The following is a 27,613-nucleotide window of genomic DNA, read 5'->3' on the forward strand; positions in this document are numbered from 1 at the left end:
GTGGAATAATCACTCACCTCCGTGCTGCAGTCTTTACAAAACCAAACCAACCGAACCGAAATGTATTTTTTTTCCGAAATAGTTAAGAGGATAATATCACTGTTAGGAATAGAGGATGCTATGATAAATGCCTATGTGCCCACCCTCCAACTTTATCAAATTGCAACATTGTGCTTTTTTTTTTGCTTTATCCCTTTGTTTAAAAAAAGCATTTGGTCTTGATAAAGCCCCCACGTTCACCCCCGACTCCAGCCTTGGAAGCTGGGGGCGTGCACTGTGGGGTGAGGGTGAGGACCCAGAACCAGCGGGCAGGCGCTCCCCTCTAGTCCTGCCTTAGAGAATGCAGGGTTCTTCTGCAGTGGCGGCCCAGCTCCCTATAACCCTTCCTTCCCAGCTCATCCCTGCGCTGCTCCTCACTTGTGGGCAGAAAGTGGGCAGGGTGAGTGCAAAGGGAGACCCCATCTCTTTAGTGTGCAAAAAGGAATATACGTGGATGGTAAGAAAAAAATACAGTGACTCCTGGCTCCATCTAATTCTCTGCTTCAGGGGTCAGGAGAGAGGCCAGTGGTCCAGACTCCCCACGTTGTTTTATATTTTTCCTGTACCATTTCCTCTGCCTGGAGAGCTTTCCTCCCCTCCCCCATACACCCAGCTCCTATCCATTCCTTCAGACCTAGCTCGTATGACACCTCCTCCAGGAAGATTCTCAGCCGGCCCGTCGGAAATCATCTCTGCGTTTTCTAAGCCCTCTTTGCGCATAATCGGTGCCAGGAATCTGAGTTTCATCCACGCTTTGTCCCCTTCCCACCAGACTGTAGGCTTCTGGAGGCCAGTGACAGTGTCTCCTGTTCACTTTTTTTTTTATCCGCCGCCCCCCCCCCACACCACCACCAGCCCAGATCAGTTATGACGTGAAACTGGAGCGCAGGGAATGTTTGCTGAGTGAATATTTGTTTCCTGAGGGGTCCCCAGCACTGAGAGCAGATCCTGCACCTGGTGGGCAGTGCATGAAGATTTGTTGAGCGAGTAAATGAATGAATGAACGAACACTCAGAGTGCCCTATCCCTGGGGCGGGCTTGTCTCCACGGGCAGGATTTGGTGAGCATTTCTGGCATATTCGGAGCTGGACCTGGATCTTTCCCCGGGTCTGATTCTGGAAGGAGTCGGGCGTTGTGGGATGCCTGGGCCGGGGCCATGTCCCTGTAGTTAACTCACAGCGGTCCCCCTTGAAGTCCAGCTCCCCGTCCCCTCCCAGCCCAGCCTCCCCCACTCCCCACAGTGAGGCCAGTGGCCCCCTGAAGCCACAGGGCTTGCTGGTTTGCAGGAATGCCGGTGTGTTTTTCCCCCAGTGAGTGGGTTTAAACCATCTTTAAAATGACTGCTCCACTCGCAGACCCCTGCAGGCGCGTTTCTGAGGTGATTTGGATCCCGCTAGGCATTTCATTCCTTTCCCCGATTTGGTTGTTATTTCATTTGCATAAATTTTAGCGGTGAGATACTGCCCCAGGCCTGGGAAGCTCAAACAGACCTCGTGGTGGGGCAGCAGAGACGAGCGGCAGGGTCTCGGTCTGGCCGAGACGTGTGTCTGCCGATTTTCTCAGGCCGGGTCCTTCCAGCTCCTGCAAGAGTGGCCGAGGAAGGAGGCTCAGCCCCGCCCGTCCCTGACCTTGGCCTGTCCCGCTCTCTCTGCACACGGTCACCCAAGGCCCTGCCCGGGAGGGAGGCAGAGGCCAGATGGACCCTCACTCCCACCTGGGCCCTGGCATCCCCGCCCCATCAGTCAATCCGTCCGCACGGACTTATTGAGACTGTCATACTGACGGCCAGGCGCTGGGTACTGCCGCCGGGAGACGGCGGAACGAAAGACGCAAGGAGATAAGACCCTTGAGTGGGGGGCGGTGCGGACAGGACGAGGCAGCTGTGTTAGGTGCCAGGGCCGGGGCCGGGCTGTCGGAGCTTTGGGGGGCAGTGTGGGGGGTTGGGGGGAGAGAACTCGGGACCTGGGGGGTGAAGCTGGGGACTTGAAGAGGGTCTTGAAGGTTGAAGAGCCAGGAACCCTGTAGGGCTGAGTTTCCCACCAGGTGTGCCCCAGGCGGCGGGTGGCTGGGAGCCCCAGCTGGCCTCCCACGGATGGGCAGACGCGTCCGGGGCTCCAGCCCCCTCCGGTACCTGACTGTCCTGTTTCTTCATGTGGCGCGTGGTGGAGGAGTTTGAGCAGCTGCTCTGGGTCAAGTGTGTGGCCATCACAGAGGAGGAGGTTCAGTCAGAGGGAGGGGTCTTCAGAGGGAGTAAGTAGTGTGGGCAGCACTGGCACCCAGCTTTGCAGTAGTGGGGAGTCGTGGGGTGACACCGGCACAGGGATCGGGGAGGTGGCGAGGAGCCTCGAACGCCGCACTAAGGAGTCCAGACTTGTCCTTTAGGTTCTGTGGAACCGGGCAGGTTTCTGATCAGACAAGAGGCCTGATAAAAGAGCCACTAATAGACCTGTCGGTCAGGCAGTGGGTACAGGAGGAAGCGGGGTGGCAGGAGCCCAGGCCTGATGCCACGGGGGTGAGAAGTGAGCAGAATGAGGGCAGAGGGAGACCCTCCCCCCCCATGGGCAGCCCCGACCTCTCAGATCTTCCACCTGTGCCCACATTTATCACCCTCCCCAGGTTTCAGTTTCCACTGAACCCTGGCTTTGGGGTCAAAGGTGAAGCTGTTGCAAGGTTGGACTTGGCCTTCACCTGGCAAGGTCCAGGTGCAAGGCTTTCTGGGACCGAGCAGATTCTAGTTCCAAGAGAAAAATGGTCCATGTTACACTTCGGGGCGTCGGTTTCCCAGTGATTCCCTCGCTCTGTCCAGAGACTCACTCAATCCCATGTCTCTCTGTGTTTGCCAAGAGTCCCCAATGAACCCAGCATGCTTCTATGCCCAGCAAGATAATAGGAAAGAAGGAAAACACGGCCCTCGTCCTCACAGACTAAGCATGACCACATTCAACGGAATTTAAATGAAACATTTTTGGACTGTGACACACGGTGAAAATACATTTACCAAATGAATCATGACCCAATACCTCTATCCATCCATCCACCCGTCCATCCAAAAGAAAACTTTAATGGACGCTGGCTATGAGCAGTCCACCCTGATATTTTCTATTCGCTTTTGTTTCTGTAACCCTGTCCCACAACCCACTAAGCCCATCTTGTGATGCGCTAACGGGTTGTAACATCAGCGTGTTAGGAGTCCAGGAGAGTGGCGCGCTTCTTAAAAGATCCGTCTGGCGGGGCGGACTGTGTGCGCTCTGGGTCACCAGGAAAGGGAAGGTCCTCGCTGGACACATGGTGGCATCCCGTCCATCAGCGTATCTGCACTGCATATGGTGGAACGGACACCCTGCCTCTGAAGGCGACGGAAACAAGTACAGGATGGAATATTTTTTAAAGGAACAAACGAGGGGCTTCCCTGGTGGCGCAGTGGTTGAGAGTCCGCCTGCGGATTCAGGGGATGCGGGTTCGGGCCCTGGTCCGGGAAGATCCCACATGCCGCGGAGCGGCTGGGCCCATGAGCCATGGCCGCTGAGCCTGCGCGTCCAGAGCCTGTGCTCCGCAACGGGAGAGGACACAACAGTGAGAGGCCCGCGTACCGCAAAAAAATAAAAAAATAAGGAATAAACGAAAACACAAACTTAAAAAAAAAATGCACCACTGAGCTGGCAAGAGGAAAAAGGCATCTGCTGAGGCCCACAGAGTGAAAGTGGAATCATGGAGGTGTCTCTGGATGGAAGGTGTAGGTCAAAACCTGGTGACCTGGAGCCTCGGCTTCATGGGACTCGGGACCAGAGATGCCGGCAGGGAGTCTAACAGGAGATGCACGTGAAGCTCAGACCCTGTAGGGCTACACTCTCGGTGTAAAGGCCCACGAGACACAGGCCTGCTGTGCAGAGGGGAGAGCCCAGGAGACCAGACTGTTTGGACCTTTTCATTGGATGGAGGGGAAAGATGGTCCCTCCAGAGAATTCGTAACCCCACACCAGCTCCCAGGTGGGTTTAAAGCCCAAATTCATGACCCCGGGCAGGTCAAGGAGGATGGTGACTTGGACTAAGGAATGAAGCGGAGGGATCTGGGGGAGATTTGGAAATTCAAAAGTAAACAGGACTCGGTGGTGGATTAGACTGTGCGTTGAGGAAACGGGAGGTGACAAAGGTGCCTTTTGCGTGTCTTGCTTGCCTTGGTGGGTGGATGACAGCATTGTGTCTTGGAAGACAACTGGATTTGGGAGGGAATATGAAGACTTTAATCTTGGACCACGCTAAGTTTGAATTGCCTTTAAGAGGTCCAAGATGTGGGGTGTAGAGTTAGATATATGTATCCGACGCTCAAAGGTTTCTGGGCCAGAACTATAAATCTGGGAGCCGTCTCTCCAAGAAGATGATCATTGAGTCGGGCAAAATTATCAAGGGAGATAGAATAGTCAAGTGAGAGGAGAGAAGGCCCACTTCTCCTAGAAGAGCTCCAGCTTTGACTCAGGGCAAGCCTGGAAGGGAGACAGGTCGAGGAGGAGAAAAGCCAGGCGCGGATGCTGCCGTGAACATCCGAGAAAGAGAGGGTTGCAGGGAAGACGTGGCGAGGGCTGTCAAAACTGCTGAGAGGGCTTCCCTGGTGGCACAGTGGTTGAGAGTCCGCCTGCCAGTGCAGGGGACGTGGGTTCGTGCCCCGGTCCGGGAAGATCCCACATGCCGCAGAGCGGCTGGGCCCGTGAGCCGTGGCCGCTGGGCCTGCGCGTCCGGAGCCTGTGCTTCGCGATGGGAGAGGCCACAGCAGTGAGAGGCCCGCGTACCGCAAAAAAAAAAAAAAAAAAAAAAACTGCTGAGAGATCGGGACTTCCCTGGTGCCCACTGTTAAGACTCTGCGCTTCCACTGTGGGGGGCACGGGTTCGATCCCTGGTCGGGGAACTAGGATCCCACATGCCGCGAGGTGCGGCCAAAACAAAAACAGAAACAAAAACAAAAAGCAAACAAAAAAACTGCTGAGAGGTCGAATAGGAGAGATGGAAACATCGATTGCATTTGCAGTATCGCAGTTGTGGGTGGCCTTAGCATGGGTGTTCCCGTGGGACAAGGGGACAGAGAAGGCAGATGGAGAGTGAGAGGGAGGTGAGGCGCCGGTGGGCTGAGCTGCGAAGGCCAGAGGCAGAGCGGCTGCGGGGAGATGTGGGCTGGAGGGAGGGCTTTCGAGGGGGAGGGATGTGAGCGTCATTGCCAGGAGGATGGGAGGACGGGGCGGACAGAAGGGAGAGGCTGAGTATCTGAGAGAGAAGGGACTCGTGATGGTGTGTGTTTCCTGCAGAGGCACCAAGGGTTAGGGTCCAAAACGCAGTGACTGGCTTGACACAGCGGGAGGAGGGAGGATGTCGGCCCTGATGGAGGGGTGCTTCCAGGTTGGGGGCAGTGGGTTGTGAGAGTTCTTGCTTCCATCTCCTCTGAGAAGCAGGAGGAGAGGCCACCGACTGCACGTGTGGAGGTGAGGAAGGAGATAGTGGGGGCTGGAGGTTTAAAGACTGTGGGGAGTGTTTGGAAAAGGGAGTCATTCCAAGGGGTGGGAGAGAGGGTTGACCTATCTCTAGGGCCCATTCATTCATCCATCCATCCATTCATTCATTTCGTTATTGGCTTGACAAATATGGCTGTGTGTCGACTCTGTACCAGGCACTGTGTTCTAGGCCCTGGGGATACCTCGGTGAACAAAAAAGGAAAAAAAAAATCCCTGCCCTCATGGAGCTTACCTTTTAGATGTGGGAAACATGGTAAATGAATGAACATGTAAAGCATCTACGTGCTGTAAGATGATATAATAAGCAGAATCGATATGTAAAGTATGAGATTGCTGGTGGGAATATAAGTTGGTGCAGCCACTATGGAGAACAGTGTGGAGGTTCCTTAGAAAACTAAAACTAGAGCTACCGTATGAGCCTACAGTTCCACTCCTGGGCATGTATCTGGAGAAAACTCTAATTCGAAAAGATACGTGTGGCCCCAGAGTTCATAGCACTATTTACAGTAGCCAAGACATGGAAGCGACCTAAGTGCCCCTCGACAGATGAGTGGATAAGGAAGATGTGGTACATCTGTACCACAGCGCCCCTCTGTTGCCCTCACACCTCATGTTGCTTTGGGTTCTTGCCTTGACTGTTGTTCTGTCTTCCGCCTCCCTGCCAAACTCCAGCTCCCTCATCTTCGTGCTGTGATAGAATTCCGTGTAAACAAGAGAGAGAGGAGAATGTGGAGATGGGACCTTCTGGAACTAGAGAGCATCCTTCTTAGTGGAGAAAAGTGGTGACCGCCGTTTTGGCTGCTGAGAGAATTTTTTTCCCCTTCTGTATCGTTCTTGGCTCTGTTCTAGATGGTTTAGGTTCTGGAGAGGAAAGATGGTCACAATGAGAATCCCTTAAAACTCTGGGCACACACCATGTCGGGCCACTGCTAGAACAGTTGTACCTTAAACTGCAAGGGCCCTTGGAGAAGAGCCGGCCTTGCTTCTCGAGGGACAGGGTCTCCCCTGAGGTGACCCCGTTTGTGAGCATATTGCTCTCTGCTTTTGTTTCTGTCTCCCCACGAGGAGCCCACCCAGGGCTCTGACCGTCTCTTAACCTGTGTCCCTGCATCCAGATCTTTTATGGGCGCCTGGAACAGTTTGTCAGAACGATAATGGTGACTTCAGTTACTGGGCCCTCTGTGTCAGCTGCTGTTGACAGGTGGGCACCGTTATTGTCCTCATCCAGGTAAGGAAACTGAGACAGAGCGCTTAACAAACATGCCCACTGTCAAGTACACGTGCTAGCGTGTGACAGGCGGGATTTGACCTCCTGCATCTCACCCTCCTCACCGTGTTTTATGAGCCTTATCTCATCTGATAAGGGGATGCTCATAATTACTGTTCATTACAGACGCCACAAAGCTGGCCGGGAAGGATGCAGGCGTCTGGCCCAGGTGGTCCATGTGGAAGATTCGAGCAGACCCCGAGCCCCTTCTTAGCACCCCAAGCTCCTGCCTCCGTGCTGATGAGACAAACGGGTGGAAACCCAGTCTCAACCCCGGCCTAACGAATCGCGGTGTGACAGCTTGTTTGCATTTGTTAGTTAATTCGTTTTCCAGACAGAACCACAGACCAGTGTCCCTGCCTCCTTGCCAGTGTGTCCATCCCGGGGGTCTGACAGCCGCCCCGGGCCGCCTCCAGCCCCCGGCTCAGCTGAGGCAGGAGAAGGGCTGGTGGCCAGGATGAGGGGCCTGTGTGAGGACAGCGGCCTCCCCTGGGGGCCGAGGGGGCGCCCAGCTCCCCGGCTGGAGCGGGCGCATGAAATCCGAACTCTGGAGGGAAATTTACTGCACAATAAAGGAAGAATGCCCTGCTTTGGGGACAATTAAAGCCACATTACTGTGGAATTACAGAGGACGCCTGGGGAATTAGCCAAATCCGAAGCAGCCAGAAGCACCAGCGCCAAGAAATGTGGGGCGTTTACGTGCAGGTCCCCCTCCCACTTGAACAAGAAACCTGTCTGGTTCCCAAACCCCCTAATTTTAAGGCAAGAAGAAACATCCAAAGACTTTACCTGAGGGGAACTACCGTCATCAAACAACCCCTGCCCAGCCCAGCCCAGCTTGTGCCTTAAATAGTTCTCTTCTGGTTACAAGTCACTGGTGGAGGTCCAGGGGGCAGAGCTAAACCCCACGGTTTGCAGCTGGGAAAGCAGGACGATGCCGGGATTCCGAGCTGGAGCCAATCAGAGTTCCCGTCCAGTTGCCCCCTGGGAGCCATGGGGGCTCAGCCTGGAGCCTCGACGTCCTCACCTGTAAAATGGGCATGAAAGGCCCTGACTCATGTGCTCTTTGTGAGATGTCAGGTGGATAAAGTTTGTAAGATCAGGGACCTGGTCCTTCACTTTTTTATTCTGTGACTTCCTTGTGTACATGGTGGGGCGTTTTGAAGAGCAAGCAGGTTTGTGTTAGTTTTCCATCTGTGCCTCCTGTGGAGAGGAAGGGGGGTAAAGAGATGGTTTCTTTCTTTTGAAAAGAATTTTATTGAAGTATAGTTGATTTACAATGTTGTGTGAATTTCTGCTCTACAGCAAAGTGATTCAGTTATACATATATATATATATATACATTCCTTTTTCTATTCTTTTCCACTATGGTTTATCACGGGATATTGAATATAGTTCCCTGTGCTACACAGTAGGACCTTGTTGTTTATCCATCCTATATATAATAGTTTGCATCTACTAATCACCAAACTCCCCATCCTTCCCTCCCCCACCTCCCCTCCCCCTTGGCAACCACAGTCTGTTCTCTATGTCTGTGAGTCTGTTTCTGTTTTGTGAATAAGTTCGTTTGTGTCGTTATTTTAGATTCCACATATAAGTGATATTATATGGTATTTGTCTTTCTCTTTCTGGCTTACTTTGTTTACTATGATAATCTCTAGGTCCATCCATGTTGCTGCAAATGGAATGATTTCATTCTTTTTTATGGCTGAGTAATATTCCATTGTATATATGTGCCACATCTTCTTTATCCATTCATCTATTGATGGGCACTTAGGTTGCTTTTATGTCTTGGCTATTGTAAATAGAGCTGCTATGAACATAAGGGGGCTGTATCTTTTTGAATTATAGTTTTGTCTAGGTATATGCCCAGGAGTGGGATTGCTGGATCACATGGCAACTCAATCTTTAGTTTTTTGAGGACCCTCCATATTGTTTTCCATCGTGACTGCACCAATTTGCATTCCCACCAACAGTGTTGGAGGGTCCCCTTTTCAGGGAGATGGTTTCCTAAGTCACTAGTCGGGCAGCTTGGGCTGTCTAGGGCTGGGGCCCCTTCTGGAGGCCTCCACACCCCTGCACGCGCATCCCTCACCTCCATGGCATGCCTTGAGGGCAGTGTTGCTGCTTCACGGATGAGGAAGTGAGGGAGACACAGCTTAGTAAGGTGCCAGGAGGGACTTCATGATCCCTGCCTCGGGGGACGTTGGGAAGAGTCGTGACAGCGTGGGTGTCTGGTGCTACTTTGGTGCATAGACACAGCCCAGGCGACTCCCCTGTCACTGTCATAGTGGCCAAAGTGCTTCTCGATGGCCAGGTGGAAACCGTTCCGTCTTTTGAGTACGGCCCTCAACTCCTGCCTCCTGCCCCCTGTGCCCCTCTGCCAGCGCGCCTCATCCTTCAGGCCGTGGCCTGGCATTTGTTCTCTGGAGCTCCCAGGGGTCCCTCACCCCTTCTGGACACATCAGTGCCCTAGCACCCTCGTTCCTGCCCCACTTGGGGGTGAGGCCTGAAGGAGGGGACAGCCTTTTGTGTGAACACTGTGGGACTCCGTCCTGAAGCCAAACAGCAAAAGAGAGTCCAGCCACCTCCTGCTTCCTGTACCCTGCCGGTTAGCGGGGCTGGAGTTCCCACGGGGTTTTCGACGCATCCGGGGGACCCTCCGCAGCCGTGCCCGCTGGGTGCTGAGCCAGAGCCGTGCAGCAGAACCTCTCTGCTTGTTAGTGAGCTAGGCATTCGGCCACACTACGGGCGCTGGAAACCATTTGGAGGAGGAGAGCGAAGGGGCTCACTTGCCACAGCAGCCTCCCTTTTCCTGTGAGGGCCAGTCTCTTGTGTCATTCTTGCTTGGGAGCCTCGGTACGACAGAGCCAGCAAGCCACTGGGATGGACTATTCCTAAATCCAGGGGAGGTGTTTAAAATGCACAACAGCCAGCACTTCCTGGCACCAGCCGTCACAGAGATGCCAGCTGCACACAGCTGCATTGGTGCCTTTCTGCAGAAGATCGGTCTGCCCTAAAGCCTTTGCAACCCCGAAAGAGTGGCTGGTTTTTAGATGAGCCGTTGTCCTGCTGTCGCTGTGCTGATCCGAGAGCCTCTCAGAAGGGTGCTCAGCTGTGGAGCCGTCATCCGTCCATGAGGAAGAGGTGGCCGTCATCCCCAGGCTGTTCTCCCTAGCTAGAGCTGATAACGTGGGACCTCATTCCAGAAGGACCATTGGGATTTGTTTTCTGCAAATAAATCCCCCACGTTTGCTGGAAGTTCTTCTGCTGCCTCCTTCTGACTCAGGATCAGTTACAGACTGGAGGATTTCTCAGGACACCCCTTCCACTAACTCACACATAAGAATGTTAACAAGTCCAGCTGGAGCCTCAAACCTGGAAGCATCTCCCAAGCCCAGAGGTGGAACTGCGTCTCTGTTTAGGGTTGCTGAGTCGGAAGGGACTTTACCTGGTTCGCCCCCCTTCTCAGAGCCAGAGTCTCCTGTACTGTGTCCCTCTGCTTGAATGCCTCTACTTGCCTTGAAACGGCAAGATCACTCCCTCCTGGGGGCGGCCCATTCTAGGTCAGCTGGAATCAGCTGTTTCCTGTCACTCTCTCTGTCCTGTGGTAGGCCACCTACATTCTCCAGTGACCTGGTGTTTATTTAAAGTCTTTAATTGTGATCTCGTCAACTCTTGATTGGTATCTAAACCAATGATACCCACTGGTTTGATTAAAATAACTGGATTCAGAATTGGGGTCCAGAGTTTAATCGGTTCTACCACAAAGCATGTCCTGATGAAAACGGACTTTTTTGGGTAAAGAGTTTGGGCCATTCTGATCATAACTGCCTTCTCCTCCTGTTTTTCCCTGGACGGTGGCGAGATTCCACGTGGGATCTTTGCATATGATATCGGGGCATGCTGGGGACCACCGGGCCCCTGGAGAGCCCGGTGGGGACAGAGCGGTGGCCTGTCTGCTCAGCATTGGTGGTGGTGTCCACCAAGAACACTTTCTGGGTCATCATGAGACAGGTGGGGACCTGGGACCTGGGACCCTTTGCTGCAGTGCTTGCATCTGGACTCCTCAAGCAACAAAATACAAAGAAACTCTAAGGAACTAAAAATAACTGCACGAATGCACAGCTGGGGCAAATTATGGACAGTAAGATACAAAAAGACCGAAAGAACCCAACTGCCGCTTCTGAAGAGTGGGGAGCAAAAGCAGGGCACTGCGCAAGCCCCCTCCACACAGCACCCCAAAGGGATGGGCAGACTACCTAAGCCACCCCTCTGGCCCGACCCCTGGGCCCATCCCCACCCTCACCCCGTATGAGGAACCGGCCAGCCCTCCCCCTCGGGGAGCGAACAAGGGCACTTGTTACTAGTTTTCGATCCCTTGTGCTGCAGCATGTGTCCCAATAAAGCCTTGCCTGAATTTCTTTTTTTAAACATCTTTATTGGAGTATAATTGCTCTACAATGGTGTGTTAGTTTCTGCTGTATAACAAAGTGAATCAGCTATACATATACATATACCCCCATATCTCCTCCCTCTTGCGTCTCCCTCCCACCCTCCCTATCCCACCCCTCTAGGTGGTCACAAAGCACCGAGCTGATCTCCCTGTGCTATGCCTTGCCTGAATTTCTTGTCTGGCTTCTTATCAAATTCTATTGATTAAGGAGGCCAAGAAGCCTGGTAGGGGTTCAGGTGGGCAGGGTCTTTCCCTTCTCTCACATCTCCACATGGACTCAGGCAGGGGATTTCTGTTCTCACGGAGCTGATGGAGAAAGAGAAGTGGTTAGGGCAGGACAGGCTGGCACAGACCACACAGGAACTGGAGAATCAGACAACCCTTGGAGTTCAGAAAAGCCCGAACAGCCCCCCTCCCTCCTGGTCCTGATGAATTGAGGGACCCTCTTAACCTCTTCCTAGATTTTCAGGTGCCGAGAAGATCAGAGCTACCTTTGATAAAAAGCTCTTGTGCCGAATCACACATCTTGGGCAAAGCACAAGTCTGACGGGGCTCCAGAAGGTGACAGGGATAGGACCACCCTGCAATACTTGGCACAGACTTTCACTCAAAAGGGCTTGTTGAAATTCAATGGAACTGGGCGTCCTGTGTTTTTATTTGCTAAATCTGGCAACCCTCATTGGAGAGTGCATTAGGAAACGAGAAGTCACGTTTGTGTTGACCAGAAGGGGCCCACGGGGGCCCCGGCTTCAGCCTGTCCCCATCCATCCATGAACTGGAACCTCCATCTCTTGGGCTCACACGTGCGGTGTCGCATCCCCGGGAGCAGGGTAGGCTGCAGCCGAGGCTGGTCTCCGGAGCTTCTAGCCCAGGTCAAAGTTCACTGCAGAGTTGAATTCAGTAACTGGTCCGGCAGAGAAGTGCACGGCCGTGGCACGGTGGGGAAGGAAGTGGGAAAGGTACACCGGGAATCGCGTGTTTTCCCGCCTGGTGTCGGGGGAACAGAATCGGCTGCAAGTCATTAAACCGCCTTGCTGCCAGCCGCTGGAGTCTGCAGCCTGGCATGTGCCAGACTCGGCGATGGGACCCATTACAGATGGGAAATGACCCCGGGCAGTGGGGGCCAGGCTTGGCTGGCGCGGCCGGCGAATCACCCCTCGTATGTCTGTTTAGTAAAGGACAGCGTACACCACCTCTGGGGAACATGGGTTGGAAGGCAGCCCCCGTGCTGCTAGACAGGCATCTGGGCAGGGTGGGGAGGCCACGAGGAAAGAGAGCCCCCCTCAGCAAGCTGGGGGAGTTTTGCTCACTCTCTCCGCCTTTGAAAAGTCTCGGCCTTGGGGAATGAATTCCAGCAACCACGGGGTTTATCGGGCTTCTTCCTGCCCACGGCCATGCCACCTCACAGCACTGGAGGTCTGGAAAGCGCTCCCTAACGAGTTCCAGGTCCTTGGCAAGGTCTCTCTGCCTGTTGAGGCCTCGTTTTTCTCATTTCTTCTGCGACAAGAGGGTAAACGAGTAAAACTTGGAAGCCCCCAGCAGCCCTTCGGAGGATGACATCTCCTTTCCCTACTGGGCTGCTGGATCTTGGGCATGGCCGGGGGTGTGGTGGTGAGGTGTTCATGCAGGGCCGGCCCTGTTAGAAGGGAGAAGCAAGACTCTTAGTCTCTGGACCTTTCTTTGGAAACCAGTACTCCTGAGGGCAAGGGAGCTGGCATCTTGTAGTCAGTGGGCAGCCGCGGAAGGTTCCAGAACAGGGTAGTGACAAGGTGAGAGGAGGGTTGGAAGAGGGATCTGGGGTTGGGAAGGCCACACAGTGGGCCTGGGGGAGCGGCCCGGGGCGGGGCCTTGGGAAGGGAGGATGTGAGGAACTGGGCTGCAGACAAAGAACTGAGACGACTCCTCCCGGCTCACCAAAGCGTCCCCGGCATTTCCTCCACCGAGAGAAGGATGTTTGTGCGGCAGGAGCCCTGAGTTATCCCTCGGCAGCAAAAAGCCTGGGAGACGTTGGGAGGGATCGTTTCAAAGCCTTCGGGGGAGGTGCGGCGGCCAAAAAAGGGCAGGGGAAAGAAAAAGCTACGATGTTTACAGAGAAAAAAAGTCAGTGGAAAAAATGACGGAGAGGTCAAGCTGATTCGGGGGATGGCCCTGTGCGGTCCCCTCGGGAGGGGCCGGTCGCCTGCACAGACCTCGGGGGAGAAAGCCACCAGGCCTCTCACCCTGTGACCCCGCATCCCGCCGGGGCCCCAGCCCAGCCCACGAAACGCCCCCTCCCGTCCGCTCACCATCAGCCTGTGCGCGGGGATTCTGTTCATCCGCCGTCTCGCTGTGAACTGGAGTTCACATTTCTGCTCGCAGACCTCAGATGCAGTCCACTCCCCCATCCCCCCATCCCCCCTCCCCCGCCGCCCCTGGCTCCCGCCCCAGGCCCTGCTCCAGAAGCCCAGGAGGGTCTGGCTGGGTGGGGACGACAGCTCCCAGCAGCTCTTTTGTCTGCCGTCTTGACAAAGGGGCCTGGACTTTCCCAAGCCCCACAGGTGTGAAGAGCTTGTTACCCTGGTGTTTGTTCAGCCCTATTAGTGGCCTGAAGGACTGTTGACAGAGGGTCCCTTTGTGTGCAGGCTCGGCTAAAGCTCTCTAAGCCCTTGACAAACACAGGCCACTTCTCTCCCGGGACTTTATCAGGAACCATCTAAAGCCTTCCTTGGCTGCTAGGAACTCCAGCCTCCTGGACGGACACCGGGGACTGGGTTTTGAAAGCATTTCCCAGTTTTTCTTTCCTTTTCATTTTTCCTACCACCTTGATCCACCTCTTGTCCATTCTGTTTCTGATATCAGAGATAAAGCACAGGTCTGGAGTCAGAGAGTTTGTTTTCAAGTTGGAGCTTAAAAAAAAAAAGTGTTGGGCTTCCCTGGTGGCGTGGTGGTTGGGAGTCCGCCTGCCGATGCAGGGGACACGGGTTCGTGCTCTGGTCCGGGAGGATCCCGCGTGCCGCGGAGCAGCTGGGCCCGTGAGCCATGGCCGCTGAGCCTGCGCGTCCGGAGCCTGTGCTCCGCAACAGGAGAGGCCACAGCAGTGAAAGGCCCGCGTATCGCCAAAAAAAAAAATGCTGTGGCTTTGCAGGCCTTCTGTCTCCCAAGAGGAGGTACCACCAAACAGACTTCCAGAGAGGTCGGTGGGCCCCTCCCTGTGAGAACTTGGCTTCGGGGGGGCTCTTGGCCACCCTCCAGGGAAGTTCCCTCTTGCTAACTACCCTCCTGGAAGTTTTTTCACCAAGGTCCCCCCATCAACCCACCACCCAACCCACATGCCCCGAAGTGGACCACCTTCTCCCTCAGAATGGTTTCCTCTGCCCAGTACCCTGGAGGTTCAGTCCTTCTGGGCCAGGTGGTCAGCACTCCTATCAGCTAGTCCCCTTCTGAGGCCGCTCCCCTGCTGAAGGCCCCCATCCTCTCTACCTTGAACTTGTGGAAATCTGCAGGATGACCCCTCAGGGCTGTGGTCCCATCATGCCCCATCTGTGACCTGCCCGCCAGCTGAGAATGGTCTTACTGCCCTTCCTGCCACCCTGCCACCCGCCCCACTCAGTCCCACACCTGTGGCTAGTTTGCAGCTGGAGCACACTCCTCCTGAACTCCTGAAAGCTTCCCTGCTGGGTAGAATCTGCCCCTTATCTCCAGGAGTTTTGGTGTCACACAGCCATAGACTTTTAGGGCCAGGAAAGAACTCAGAGATCATCAGACCCAATGTCCTCATTTTCCAATGAGAGCACGGAGGCTCAGAGAGGCCAAGTGGGCTTTCCAGGGGCACACACCTGGGTGAGCCGCAGAGCCAGGACTAGCGCTTAGGTCCCAGCTCTCCCACACCAGGTCCAGTTCTCTTGCTTCTCATCCTTGCAGCCTTGTGGTGTTGTATCAGTTGTGTGCCATTTGAGTTTAATCGTAACAACAGTCACGTGTGAGACTCTAGGTCCTTGCCTTCACACATCTTTTTTCTCCTCTGCACGTTCTGGACCAGTGGTCCTCAAAGTGTGGCCCTGGGACAGGCAGCGTCAGCGTCATCTGGGAACTTGTTAGCAGTGCAGGTGTTCAAGCCCCACCTACAGCCTACTGAATCAGAAACCCGTGGGCCTGGGGCTCAGCTGTCTCTCTTTTGGCAGGCAATCCGGTGATTCTCCGCACCCATGTTTGAGAACCATCCCATGTTGGGGTCTCGGGAGGGGATTGGTGGCTTGGATTGAAAACCAGAAGTGGAGAGAAGGAGGAGGCGGGCATAGTCTTGAGAGAGTGAAGTGCAGTGACATCAACCCTGTACCGGCTGTGCTTCCCGGCTCAGGCTGTCACATCGAAGGAGCTCTGTTAATATTCGTTGAATGAAGAGATGAACAAGCGATCGTGCGAAGCGTGCAACGTCGGGGGGTATCATTGGTGGCCCTGTCTTATGCCTTGAGGTGTCACGTCATCCCTCTCGTGTTCTCTCGGGGAATTCCCTGGAGTCCCATGGCACACCCTCACCTCACCTGGGCACCGTCACACCCAGCATGGACTTGTTGACTTTTCTTCTAGACAAGCGAGTTGTCCAGTTCTCCTGGCCATGTGTAGGTGGTGCATTCCAACACTGTTTCAGATTGAAGTTGACACAAGGCACTCCACAAGTGATTGCAAGCCCTTGAGCCTTGGCTGGAACCTAATGGCTCCTGTGAGATGCTTCTAGTCTCTTAGTGGCCGCCCAGTCTCTCTGGCTCACCCCTGCTGGTCACCGCTGTGTTATATGGGAGCTGATGTCTCTGGTGACAACCTTTAAGCCCTATTTTCAGGGGAAAGGGGTAGTCCTTGGAGTGAAGTGACAGTGACAGCAGCATTAACCAGACTTTTTCATACCAGGTATCTCTGCGAGGGTGGGGACCACCTCTGTCCTGCCCACTGTTCTATTCCAATGCCTTGCCTGGTGCTTGGAACGTAGTAGGCACTCAGTAAATATCAGCTGAGTGAATAAATAAACCATGAGCTACCAGATTTGTCATTAGTAAAATGAAACCTACAGTCGGGGATTTGATTGTTTTGCAGATCTATCCACATGAGCGATCATTTCTCTTATGCCCAGCTCACCTGTAAGACATGAAAAGACACCCCAGAAATGCTTGGGTGGGTCCTGCCTCAGCCCCTGTCCCAAAAGGAGCCCTCTGAGAGCCCAGTTCAGTGTCCGCAGGTGCTGGCGGGAGCCAGGTGTGTGGGGAGCGGTGACATCTCAGCCTGGTCATCTCACTAGACGCTGAAACTGGGCTCAGAGAAGCCACCACTGGGGCGGAATACTTAACATTTATAAACAAGGGTCAAACAACTTCTAAATAAACAGTATATACCAAGTAGAGTAGCAAAATAATAAACAAAAGGAAATACAAACTGCCCCAAACTCTTAAAAATAACTCAAATATTTTTGTTATTCTGAACCAATCGTTTCAGAAGTCTCTTTTGAAACCAGACCTCTCCCCACTGCTCCATCACGTACGCCCCACCGTAAACTCTCCCCTTTACCTCCCCATGGGCTCTCTCTCCAAAGTGCCTTCCATTCCAACTGATTTCTTTTCAATTTAGTGCCAATTCCACCAACCTTTGCTGCTGACCTGTGGACCACCAGTGGCAGCGCCTGGATGCCTGTTAGAAATGCAGACTCCCAGGCCCCTGCTCTAGCCCTTCTGAATCAGAATCTGCATTGGAACAGGTTTCCTAGGGGTGCCATCTGCATGTTGCAGTTGGAGCAAGGCCAGCAAGAATATTTGTCTGTGCTCTGGTTCTCTTCTCAGGCCCTGCCTTGTCCACCTGGTCCCAGCAGAACCGCCTCCCGACCGTCAGTCCCTACAGCTCTGGGCACAGTTGGAAATTCCAGGTCTACTGTGTGATTACCAGACGGCTGTCCATCTCCCTTCTGAGACAGAAGCACCCTGAGGGCAAGTGTCTGTCTTGTCTGCCGCCATATCCCCTGCACGCACACACCAGAATCTGGTCCTTTCATTTATTTTTATTTTTATTTTTTTGGCCGCCCCGCACAGCTTGGGGGATCTTAGTTCCCCGACCAGGGATTGAACCCGCGTCCTCGGCAATGAAAGCGCAGAGTCTTAACCACTGGGCCGCCAGGGAATTCCCAGAATCTGGCCCTTTTAAAGGCTTCAACTGGTGTTTGTTGAAGAAACAAATGGTCTGTCACTCCCTGGGCAGCATTTGAAGCTGCTGAGTTTGCCCTTAGAGGCAGCAGCAAAGGGTGTAAAGCTTTGCCTACCCTGCGGGGGGGAGTCATGATCTCTCTAACCCAGGCTTTCTCCAACTTGGCACTATTAACATTTGGGGCGGGGTAACTCGTGTGGGCTGTTCTGTGCCTGGTAGGGTGTTCGGCAGCACCCCTGGTCTCTGTCGCCGAGATGCCGGTAGCACCTCCTTTGGCAGTTGTGGCAACCAAAGATGTCTGTAGAGACATTGTCAAATGTCTGCTGGGGGACGGAGCTGCCCGTGGTTGAGAGCCGCTGCTCTGATCCCTCACCCAGAATGTTCTGAACATTCTGTGTGTGGTTGAGGAGGTCTTGTGGTCCTCATCCGGCAGCCACAGACCGAATTAGCAAAGGAATTGGTGAGAGAAGCGGCCCCTGTCCCCCACCCTGTAAGCTCCCCTCGTGTCCCCACCCGCCCCGGTGGCCTGGACTTGTGGCAATGCATCGCTGATCACGGTAGGTCTGAGAGCTGCGCTTACCCGGGCACTCGGGCAGTCCAGGGCTGGGGGCTGGTTTCTTGCCTACAAAGCCCCCAAGCCTGCAGATGGAGCAAACGTGGGCCAGTTATGTGGGGCGGTTCGGCTGCAGATATAGAAGTCCAAAGTTCCCTGCTGGGCGGCAGAACTAACCTGGGCGACCTTCTTGAAAGAATTGGCCTAGAAGGCAGGGGAGAATGTTAGGATCGATCCTGTGTGCGGGGAGGGTGGGCAGGACCCTGCACGAAGCCCAGAGCTCTGAGGGGGCCCATTGCCTAAGGCCCGTCCTGTTACAGAAGAGCCCCTGAGCCACGTGAAGTTCAGGGGAGTCAGGACCCGAGTGGCTGAGAGACGGGGCCAGGATCCGGCTTAGCAATGTCTGCCGATTCTTTCTGGGCCTGGGAGAGCCCTGGCGGGATTTGGGGGTAGCTCATCAGGCCTTTCAGGAGAGGGCCAGCATCTGTGTCTGGTAAACTCATCAAACCAGTGGATGCGGATTCAGTCCCCATTGTGTACGGGGTCCCAGGAGGAGTCCAGGGCATCCTAATGTGGCTTCTTCTCCTGCAGTCCGCTTGAGCAGACAGGAGCTAAATCAAGGAGTTAAAGCAGCAGGACAAGTTTAAAGTAGTTCAAAGCAAAAAAAAAAAAAAAAAAAGTCACAGATGCCACGAGACTGTGCCTTGGTGGAGGGTGCCATCCTGGCAGACCACACAACCCTCCATCTGTCCTACGTTTCTACCTATCTACCTACCTAATCTGTCCACCCACCCACCCGTTCATCCGTCCACGCATCCACCCATGCACTCACCCATTCATCTACCCATCATCCGTCTATCCTCCCACCCACCCATCATCCATTTATCCATCTACTCAGCCACCCACTCCCCCATCCACCCGTCCATCCATCCATCCATCCATCCATCCATCCATCCATCCATCTTCTCTCCTGCTTTCTTATTTTTGCACTCTCTCTCTCTCATTTGTATAATGAAAATATATCGAGGTCTGCTCTGGCCTGGAGGATATAAGGGCAAACACTGTCCCTGTCCTCCAGGAACCAACACGGCTGAGGGGAGCATCTGTCCCATTTTATCTAAGAGCTGCTTCTGAGAGTGCCCCTCCCTCCCCTCTGTGAGACTGGGAGCCCCCGTCTCCGTCACGGCCTGTGGCACAGGACCTGGCACGAAGCCGGAGCACCTGCATGTGTGTTGCTTGAACTCCCTGGGGGTAGTGAGGGGGTTGGACAGTCCAGGTAGGTGGGAGAAGTTCGTAGACTCTTAAGGAATGGTGGTGACAGGCATATGTTAAAAGAAGACTTAGAGGACTTTTGAGGGGAGAGGAAAGTCTCCTGGGCCCCTTTCCCTGCCAGGTTTCTGGTTGGGGGGATGGGGCGCTCGCTTCCCTCTCTCCTGACCCACGTTTTGCCCCTGGGTCTGAAATGCAGCCATTTCAGTGATGTGATGTGTCCTTGGTGATCCCCACGTGACAGCTGAAGGGGAGGGCACAGAGCTTGGGGGCCAGGCCAGATCAGCTCCCTCTGGGTGGCTGGGAGACCCCTGGACAGGACGCAGCACCTCGAGGGGCTCCTTATAAGCTGTGCTGCCCTCTGCCCTCCCTTCTCTCCCGGGCTGACCTCTTCGTTCTCACAAAGCTGCCCTTTCCTTCCCGCCTTGAAATCTGATAATGAAACTAATACCCAATATTTTTGCCTCCAAGAGAGGCAGGAGATAAACAGGAAGGCGTGAGGGATTAAGGTGTCTTTCCAAGGAAGGGGCAGGGGACAGGCTGGGAGCTGGGCGACACCCTGTGTGGAGCCAGGAGATCCAGATGTGAGCTGCTTTGCCTGACGCATTTTTCCATTTGTGCAGAGAAAATAAAACAAAGAGAAAAGAAAACAAGCCGTAAAATACTTTGCAGGAGGCTGAGTGTGGGCAATTGCCACTGATGTCCCCTGACAGCTCCGAGAAGAGGGGGACAGGGCGGGGGCGGGGGGAGCCCTGTCTTTTGATGTTCGGCCTCTGAGCTGTCTTTTGTATGACCAGTTGTTTGGGAAGAGCTTTTGCCGGTGTAAGGTGCATATGGAAGAGAGATACCAGCCAGAGGTTCCCCCTGGGGTGGGGAAGGGGGGGTGCTGAGCTCCGAGGAGGGAATGGGGAACAGCTGGACTGACTTTACAGATGCGGATGCAGGCTTAGCATCTGCCTCCGAGAAGGGTCAGAAGATGCAGCTACTGAGGCCTTTCCCGTAGCCGAAAGGCCTGAGGAAGTGACGCCCCGGTGATTCTTCCAGATCCCTGCGACTTCTGTCCTCGTAGGAAAGATCCAGCTTCTAAGCTGTCGTCTAGGGCCAGCTGTTCCTTCCAGTGATGTGGGTCCTTTCCTCTGCGGCAGTGGGCCAGGAGCCAGGAGACCTGGGTTCTTGTCCTGGACCCCTGTTCACTGGCGCGGTGGTCCTAGGTCGCTTGGTCCCTCTGAGCAGCCCCCTCTCACCCTAGTCTGGCTGAGTGATTCCACAGTGACAGTGAACTTGCATCTTTCCCCGTGCTGGTGGGCAGGGCGTAGCTGAACTTTCTTTGCACCTGACTGAACTCAGCCTCTAGGGCTGGAGGTGATGAGGGGACACTTGTAAGGCTCTTGGGGGTCATTCTCTGGCTTAATTTGGCTCCTGGATGCTTCTTCCAGACTTCAGGCATAAGCTGAGGTCTTTTCTCTTGTATCACAGCATCTCCTCCGGAGCCCTCATCCATCTCTGCTTGTAAACTGTGTGTGATTTGGAGGGTGATTCTAGGAAGAATATTTAAAGAAGCTTGTCATAACAGAGAGAAAAATGACAGAGGCAAAATTTTTTTAAATCACAAAAGTAATATGTGAATAAGAAACGGGTAGAAATAGTTGCAGCTCGGATATAAAAAAGACAAATGGTTTTTAATCCATCGTCTATAAGAGCACTAGACATCGTGAGAAAAGAACCCACCTTTTTTTGCAATTTGGGCAAATGGCATGAACAGGCAATGCATACACACACAAAAAGATATAAATAGAAAAACAAACACACGGAGAAATCCAGTCTCACTGGTAATCAAAGACATGCCATGCAAATTAAAATCGTGTGTGTGTGTTTTCCAGATGAATGGGCAAAGGCTAAAAAAAAAAAAAAGAATGCTGATACCAAATGCATACTGTTATTCTCTTCTAGGGTGTGGAGAAATAGGAACTCTCATATCCTGCTGGTGGGAGAGTAAACTAGGACAGCGTTTCCTGAGGGCAATTGAGATCCCGAGTTGAGAACACCAAAATTTAACCTGGCGATTCTGCCCTGAGAAATTTACCGTACGACAGTCATCAGAGCAGAGTACAGATGTGCATGTTCACAGGTGGTTACCACTGTGTTGTTTGTAATAGTGAAAAACTGGAAATAACTACCCAACCTGGGAAGACCGTACTTTTAACTGCATCAGCTTCTGATTCCAAGGAGCCCATTTCGTGTATGCATACAGTGGAGGACTTTCAAAACTATGAAGGACATTATCTGACATAAAAAAAAATGTTCATCATTATGAGAAGATTGGCTTGGAAGCGAGAGGTACAAGTACGATACACGTGTGTAGGAAAGAATTAAATAGCTCCACAGCTGAGCAAATGTTAATTAAAGCCTGCGAGAGGCCCAGTATTAACAGCAGTGGGTGGAGATTTGAGTGTGGTTTTTTTTTTTTTTTTTACCTTTCTGCTTTTGTTTTTCAAGTGTCTGGTATTAAGCGTGTGTTTCTTTAACAATTACATAAAATGCGATTTAAAACAAGCTTAGCACAAAAGCAAGGGCAAATCGTGTTGTAGAGTGAGTGAGATTAGGCCAGATTTAAGCTGGAGGCATCCTGGAGTCAGAAGCCTAAAGGGGAAGCAGGGAACAGTGTCACAGGGTGATATGAAGAGGGCTGTGTAGGGGCTGTGCTGGATCCCTAGGGAGCTCAGACCCCCCTGAGTGCAAGCCAGGCTGGCCGGAGGCGAAGATGGGCCTGGACGTGACATTGAAACCAAGACACGGAGGTTGGGAAGGATGCAGGCAGATGAGGAAGGGGCTTGAGAGCAGAGGGTCCAAGGAGGCAAGGAACGGCAAATGCAAAGCCACAGAGCGGACAGGTGAGGGGTCCTCACACGTGGCATGCTCCAGAAACTGACAGAGTTTGATACAGCTTGAAGCATAAGAGGAGAAAGGGGAGTGATCAGAACGACGGCAGAGGGGCGGGGGGAGAAGCAGGACCCGTTTATTCAGAGCCCGGGAGGCCGTGTTAAATGATTTAGGTTTTATTCAGTGGGGAACCACTGAAAGATTTTACACAGGTGCTGGACATCTTCAGATACGTGCTTAGAACTCCTGCTCTGCTTACAGTGTCGGGAGCTTGGAGGGCTCAGCTCAGGTGACAGAGGGGCCAAGGCCTGATGGATGGAGAGCAGTGAATGGGTCTGGGGAAGGCGCCTTAGGGTCCACATAGAGTCCCCAAAGCAGAAGCCGGCAATGTGGATTTGGGAGACAGGAGCACAGAGGTGGGCACTGCCGTGAGGGGTGGACGAGGCAGACTGGGGACAGCGTCAGAGTAGAGGGAAAAGGGTGCTGAGTCCAGAGGAGCATGTGGGGAACAGGCAGAGGGAAGCAGGATTAGTCAGGAGGAGGGCCGGGGGGAGGATGCTAAGGGCCTGTCCAGAGGACCCAGCAGCTCAGGGAAGTGGGGAGCGTGCGTGGGTAGAGGCGCTGCTCAGAAGCAGTGCAAGTGTCTGCTCCGGCTGCGGTGATAAGTTGGCAGCCTCCGGGGTGCTTAACCAACACACGTTTATTTCTCATAATTCGGAGGCTGGAGTCAAGAGCAAAGTGTGGGCAGGGTTGGTTTCTCCTGAGGCCTCTCTCCTTGACTTGCACCCCTGCCAGCTCTCTGCGTGTCCAGACTTCCTCTTTATAAAAAGAGGACGCCAGTCAGATGGGACGGGGGCCCACCCTTATGTCCTTTGGGTTTTTTTTTGCGGTACGCGGGCCTCTCACTGTTGCGGCCTCTCCCGTTGCGGAGCACAGGCTCCGGACGCGCAGGCTCAGCGGCCATGGGTCACGGGCCCAGCCGCTCCACGGCATGTGGGATCTTCCCGGACCGGGGCACGAACCGGCGTGCCCTGCATCGGCAGGCGGACTCTCAACCACTGCGCCACCAGGGAAGCCCTTATGTCCTTATTTTAATGTAATCGTTTCCTTAAAGACCCCATTTCCAAGATAGGTCCTCTACCAAGATGTCTCCCAATACAGCCCCGTTCCAAGGTTCTGGGGTTCGGGCTTCAGCACATGAATGGGGTGGGGGGAGACACAGTTCAGCCCACAGCAAGCAGGATTTGGGCACAAGGAGGATGCCAGCCGCATCTCCCAGCTCTGACTCGTGTGATGGGTGTGTGGGCCGGGGGGAGTGGGGATCCTTTGAAGGAAATGAACCCTCTCCACTGGAGAGGGAAGCAGCGGGCTGGCGACGGTTCAGGTACTGCCAGGTGGTCAGTACCCGCTGATGAATGCAAACAGGGGAGCCAAGGAAAAAGCTCCCGGAAGAAAGGCTGTCTCAGGGTCGGCAGTGGAGGAGGGGCAGCTGGGGGGACGGGGTCTCCGGCGCCCCTCCCGACTCCGCTCCTGACCCGCGTCCCTGTCTCCCGTAGCCTGTAACTGCAACCTTCACGCCCGGCGCTGCCGCTTCAACATGGAGCTTTACAAGCTGTCGGGGCGCAAGAGCGGAGGCGTCTGCCTCAACTGTCGCCACAACACGGCCGGCCGCCACTGCCACTACTGCAAGGAGGGCTACTACCGCGACCTGGGCAAGCCCATCACCCACCGCAAGGCCTGCAAAGGTAGGCGGGGCGGGCCTGGGCCGCCCCTCCCCCCCAACCCTTCTCCTCCGGTGTTTCTTTTTTCTAGTCCCCACGCTGAGATCATCTCACGCACGCACGCACGCCTCCCAGGTATCTGGAGGTGTAAGTCGGAACAAAGGGGCGGTGGAGAAACGGCTCCAGGAGAAGAAAGGAGGTGGGGTCCCCGCGAGGGTGCAGGGCTCCCGGGCCCCGCCCCGCCCCCTCCGTCGGCACAGGTGTGCCGCATACCACAGGGCGGGGGTCATGTTCAACGGGCTTACCGTCGGCACAAAGGACTCTCTTTCACCAAAACCAAGCAGATGCATTTCTTTGGATGTGTGCGCACCGCTCCCCCCGCCTCCAGCCCCCAACGCTCACACAGATGCGCACCTTCACTGTGATGTCGGCAACTGGGGGGCTGGGGGGGGGCGGGGCTCAGAAGGAACATTTAATCCACCTGCAAATAGTTTCACTTCTCAGGACAAAAAATTAAAGGGAGGTGGGGGACTCTATTTTTTGTTCACTGAAGCAAGCAGTAATGTGTTAACTTTCTGCTGTTTGTTTTCTCCCACTAACAAAAATGAAGCGATGGTCGGATGACTCAGAGGAACTGATAAAAATGCCAGGGAATTTAGTGACATTGGGGGAGGGGAGAAGTGCTCTCCCCCCACCCCCATTTGCTTTTGGGAATTCCAGGAACCAGGACTCTCCGGGTCCAAAACGCGAGGCCTAGCGCCACGGCTTCCTGTGAGCATGGCTTTCTGAGAACATATTTATCTTCTAGGGCTCTTGGGCCACAAGCCAGCATGGCTGGGGTCCTCACATGGGTCTGTAAAGACCCTGACACCGGAGAGACACAAGCCATGGGAGACTGATGCCCAGATGATGAGCTGCAGCAGGGTAACTCTCCTATGGCCACTGCTTAGCCTTGGATGAAGCCAAAGTATCGTCCTCTTAACAGGAAATCCACCAGATGTTGGGCACTTGTGTGCAGGACCGATTACATAATTCGTGGGCCCCGGTGCAAAATGAAAATACGGGGCTTCTTGTTCAGGAATTGCTAAGAATTTCAAAATGGCAAGCGGAGTTTCAACCAAGCGCGTGCCCTTCTGAGTGTGGGGCCCGTGAGCCGGCCCTGCTTGTGCAGGACGCTGTTCTCCAAAAAACAGCTTCCCAGTCTGTCTCCTCCTAGAGAAATCCCTTGGATTCCAAATGAGCAGAGATGAATAGGATGGCTTCCAACACACAAGCAAGCTCTCCTTCCAGATCCGTGGGCTTAAGGCTGCCTCTGGTGGTTGCCGAGAGAAATTTAAGCGTAAAGGTAGCTGGGCTGTTTCCACATTAAAGAACAACTGATCAGGTGAGAATCCCCCAGGAGGCTTTGAGCAGGGACTGAGAAAGTGACCTGGGCAAAGGGAATCCAAGAAACGTCTGCGGTGGCAGGAAGGCAGGGGCACCGTGGAAGGAGGGCTTTGGGTTTTCAGAGAATGTAGTTGGAAGGTAGCCAACGCCTTGTGCCCAAGTGTTTGTTGTCTCTCCTACTGAAGAAACTGAAGTCAGGGTCTTGTAAACAACTGGTTGCACAAAGATTTCGTGGGGATTTGGCCAAGAAAATTTAATCAACAGGGGCCAGTCGGGTGGGCAGCCCTGTGCCCGCGGATGAGAAGGTCTGGGCTGTGTCTGGAAAGGCAGTGGTCACTTCCTGCCATCCCAGTTTCTTCTGTCAGAGCAGGAAAGGCACGTCCCCTGGAGAGTCAGGAAGGAGCAGGGCCTTGGTCATCTTGCCATCTGCCTGCTCTCCCTTTCCTCTCTTGCCGTGGGGAGGGATGAGGGCCGCGTGTGGCCCTTCACTGCTGGGAGCCAGCTGTCAGGAGGCCACAGGGTCCTGGGAACCTGCAGATCATCCTACAGGGCTCTGCCACTCTAGTTAAATGGTGTGGAGCTGCCGGCTTCCTTTGCTGGTTTCCAGGAGGGACAGATGCAGGCAGATGAGGGTGTGGTCCTGTCTTATTCCAAATGCTTTGGCCAGCCTCGGTGGCTGGGTCCTTTTTCCCAGCCCTGGACAGCAACTACTTTGGTGGTAACGCTGGGAGAAGAACCCATGGAAGAGGAGAAAATGTAAGGATGGAATCTGCTCAGAAGGACACTTGCTTATCCTTCTGGGGAAATGTGGCAGGAAAGGGTGGGACTCTCAGTGCCTACTGATTGGTGAGGAAAGACAGTGCTTCAAGGATTCTGCCTCCTGATTGGTGAGGCAGAGCATTGCCTGAAGGGCCCTGCTTTGTGATTGGTGAGAAGAAGAATGTGACCTGAAAGGTCTTGCCATTTCATTGGCGAGGGAAGTCATCTGTTGAAAGTTCCAGCTCTTTCCCCTCAGCTCTTTTTTTCCTGGTGTCACCCCCTTAGGGGATGTGGGAACTTTGAACCCACAGTTCCCCCACCAAAGAAAGACCCTGAGATCTTGGTGGGAACCAGCTGTAGGAGTTCAGATGCCGGCAGGGGGATGTGTACCCTTGAGATCTTCAGACAAGTGTCTCTCCATCACCCTGCCCCCGAGGAGTCCACTGTCTTGTCTTCCCAGGGCCGGATGGTTTAAGGAAATGGTTCCCTTAGTGGAAGCATTTGGTCCCAGCATGATTTGCTCTCAGGGGCTTCCAAAATCATGGAGATGTGGAGTCACCCCCAGCCCTGGCCCCATTGTAGCTCTCGGGTGAAGGCTGTACTTCTTTGCTCTGTTTCAGATGCATTTCATGGGGAAATGGGACAAACCAGCAGCGCCTCTTGACTCAAGTTGGCCGTTGACCTGAGGGTGCTTGGGAATGGCTATTGGGGCCCCTTTACCCCCACCCCCGACCCGACTTCCCAGGGTCTGGGAGGAGCCCCGGGCAGGGGCTGAGGCCACCCATACACTGCTGGTGATTGGCTGACTCCCGACCTTGTTCAGTTGAGAGCAGGGTGGACCCAGACAAGGACAGCTTGGAGCAAGGGTATTCCATCCCAAACGTCATTATGCCGTTCCCCCATTTGGGAAGTTTCATAGCAACAAATTTGCTGGGTACTTTCTCCCCTCCCCTAGCTTACCAGACTGGGGCTGGCAGGGCCGGTGCACACAAAGGGCTGTAATCAACATGCCCAGGGAGCAGGCGGCTGCACTCTCCGCTATTCAGCGCGATTTCACAGCACTGGGAAGGCCTCATTATGGCGTGGGCTGTTGTCCTATACAAAGTCAGACGAGATGAATTTCTCCCCTTTCTCTGCGGAAGGGTGTGTGAATGATACTCGTTCTGGAATCTGTCAAAAGATAGGCGGTTTTGTTTACCATTTGTCTTCTTTATGGACTTGGGCCCCTTTCTCTTTAGAGCCGGCAAAGAAGACGTTACCATTTAACCATTTCAGCCATGCCTCCCTTTAAACGATATTAATTTATCATCTCCCCAAACCATCTGTGATGGATAAAGACATTCCAGGAGTCTCCCGTGAACCGCATTGTGATGAGAATGAAGAAATTACCCACCGCATCTAGCGCCCCCGCTCAGAGCGGCCTGCTTCCTTCCCTCGTTGACCTGCCCCCTTCAAGTCCACGGTCACCATGGCTGATCGCATGCTGCTAAGAAGGTGCCCGAGTCCTCGGAAGATGCGGGTGGCAGTGGGCAGAGCCTGAGATGGTCCACACCAGCTTTGCCAGGGCTTGCTGGCCGCTCCCATCCACCCGTTTCTTCCAGCAGCTCTGCCAAGGGTTGGGGA

General features: G+C 54.0%; 1 protein-coding gene across 1 annotated transcript in view; it reads left to right on the top strand.

The window, feature by feature from the left end:
* NTN1 (netrin 1) overlaps positions 1-27,613 on the top strand; it is a 185,847-nt gene that overhangs the window by 95,161 nt on the left and 63,073 nt on the right. Inside the window, exon 3 of the mRNA XM_004266849.3 lies at positions 23,681-23,869. Within this exon, the coding sequence (XP_004266897.1) occupies positions 23,681-23,869 (189 nt within the window). The remainder of the gene's footprint in view (positions 1-23,680; positions 23,870-27,613) is intronic.

The sequence above is a fragment of the Orcinus orca genome, chromosome 19 (genome assembly GCF_937001465.1).
Source record: "Orcinus orca chromosome 19, mOrcOrc1.1, whole genome shotgun sequence".
NCBI classification, from domain to species: domain Eukaryota; kingdom Metazoa; phylum Chordata; class Mammalia; order Artiodactyla; family Delphinidae; genus Orcinus; species Orcinus orca.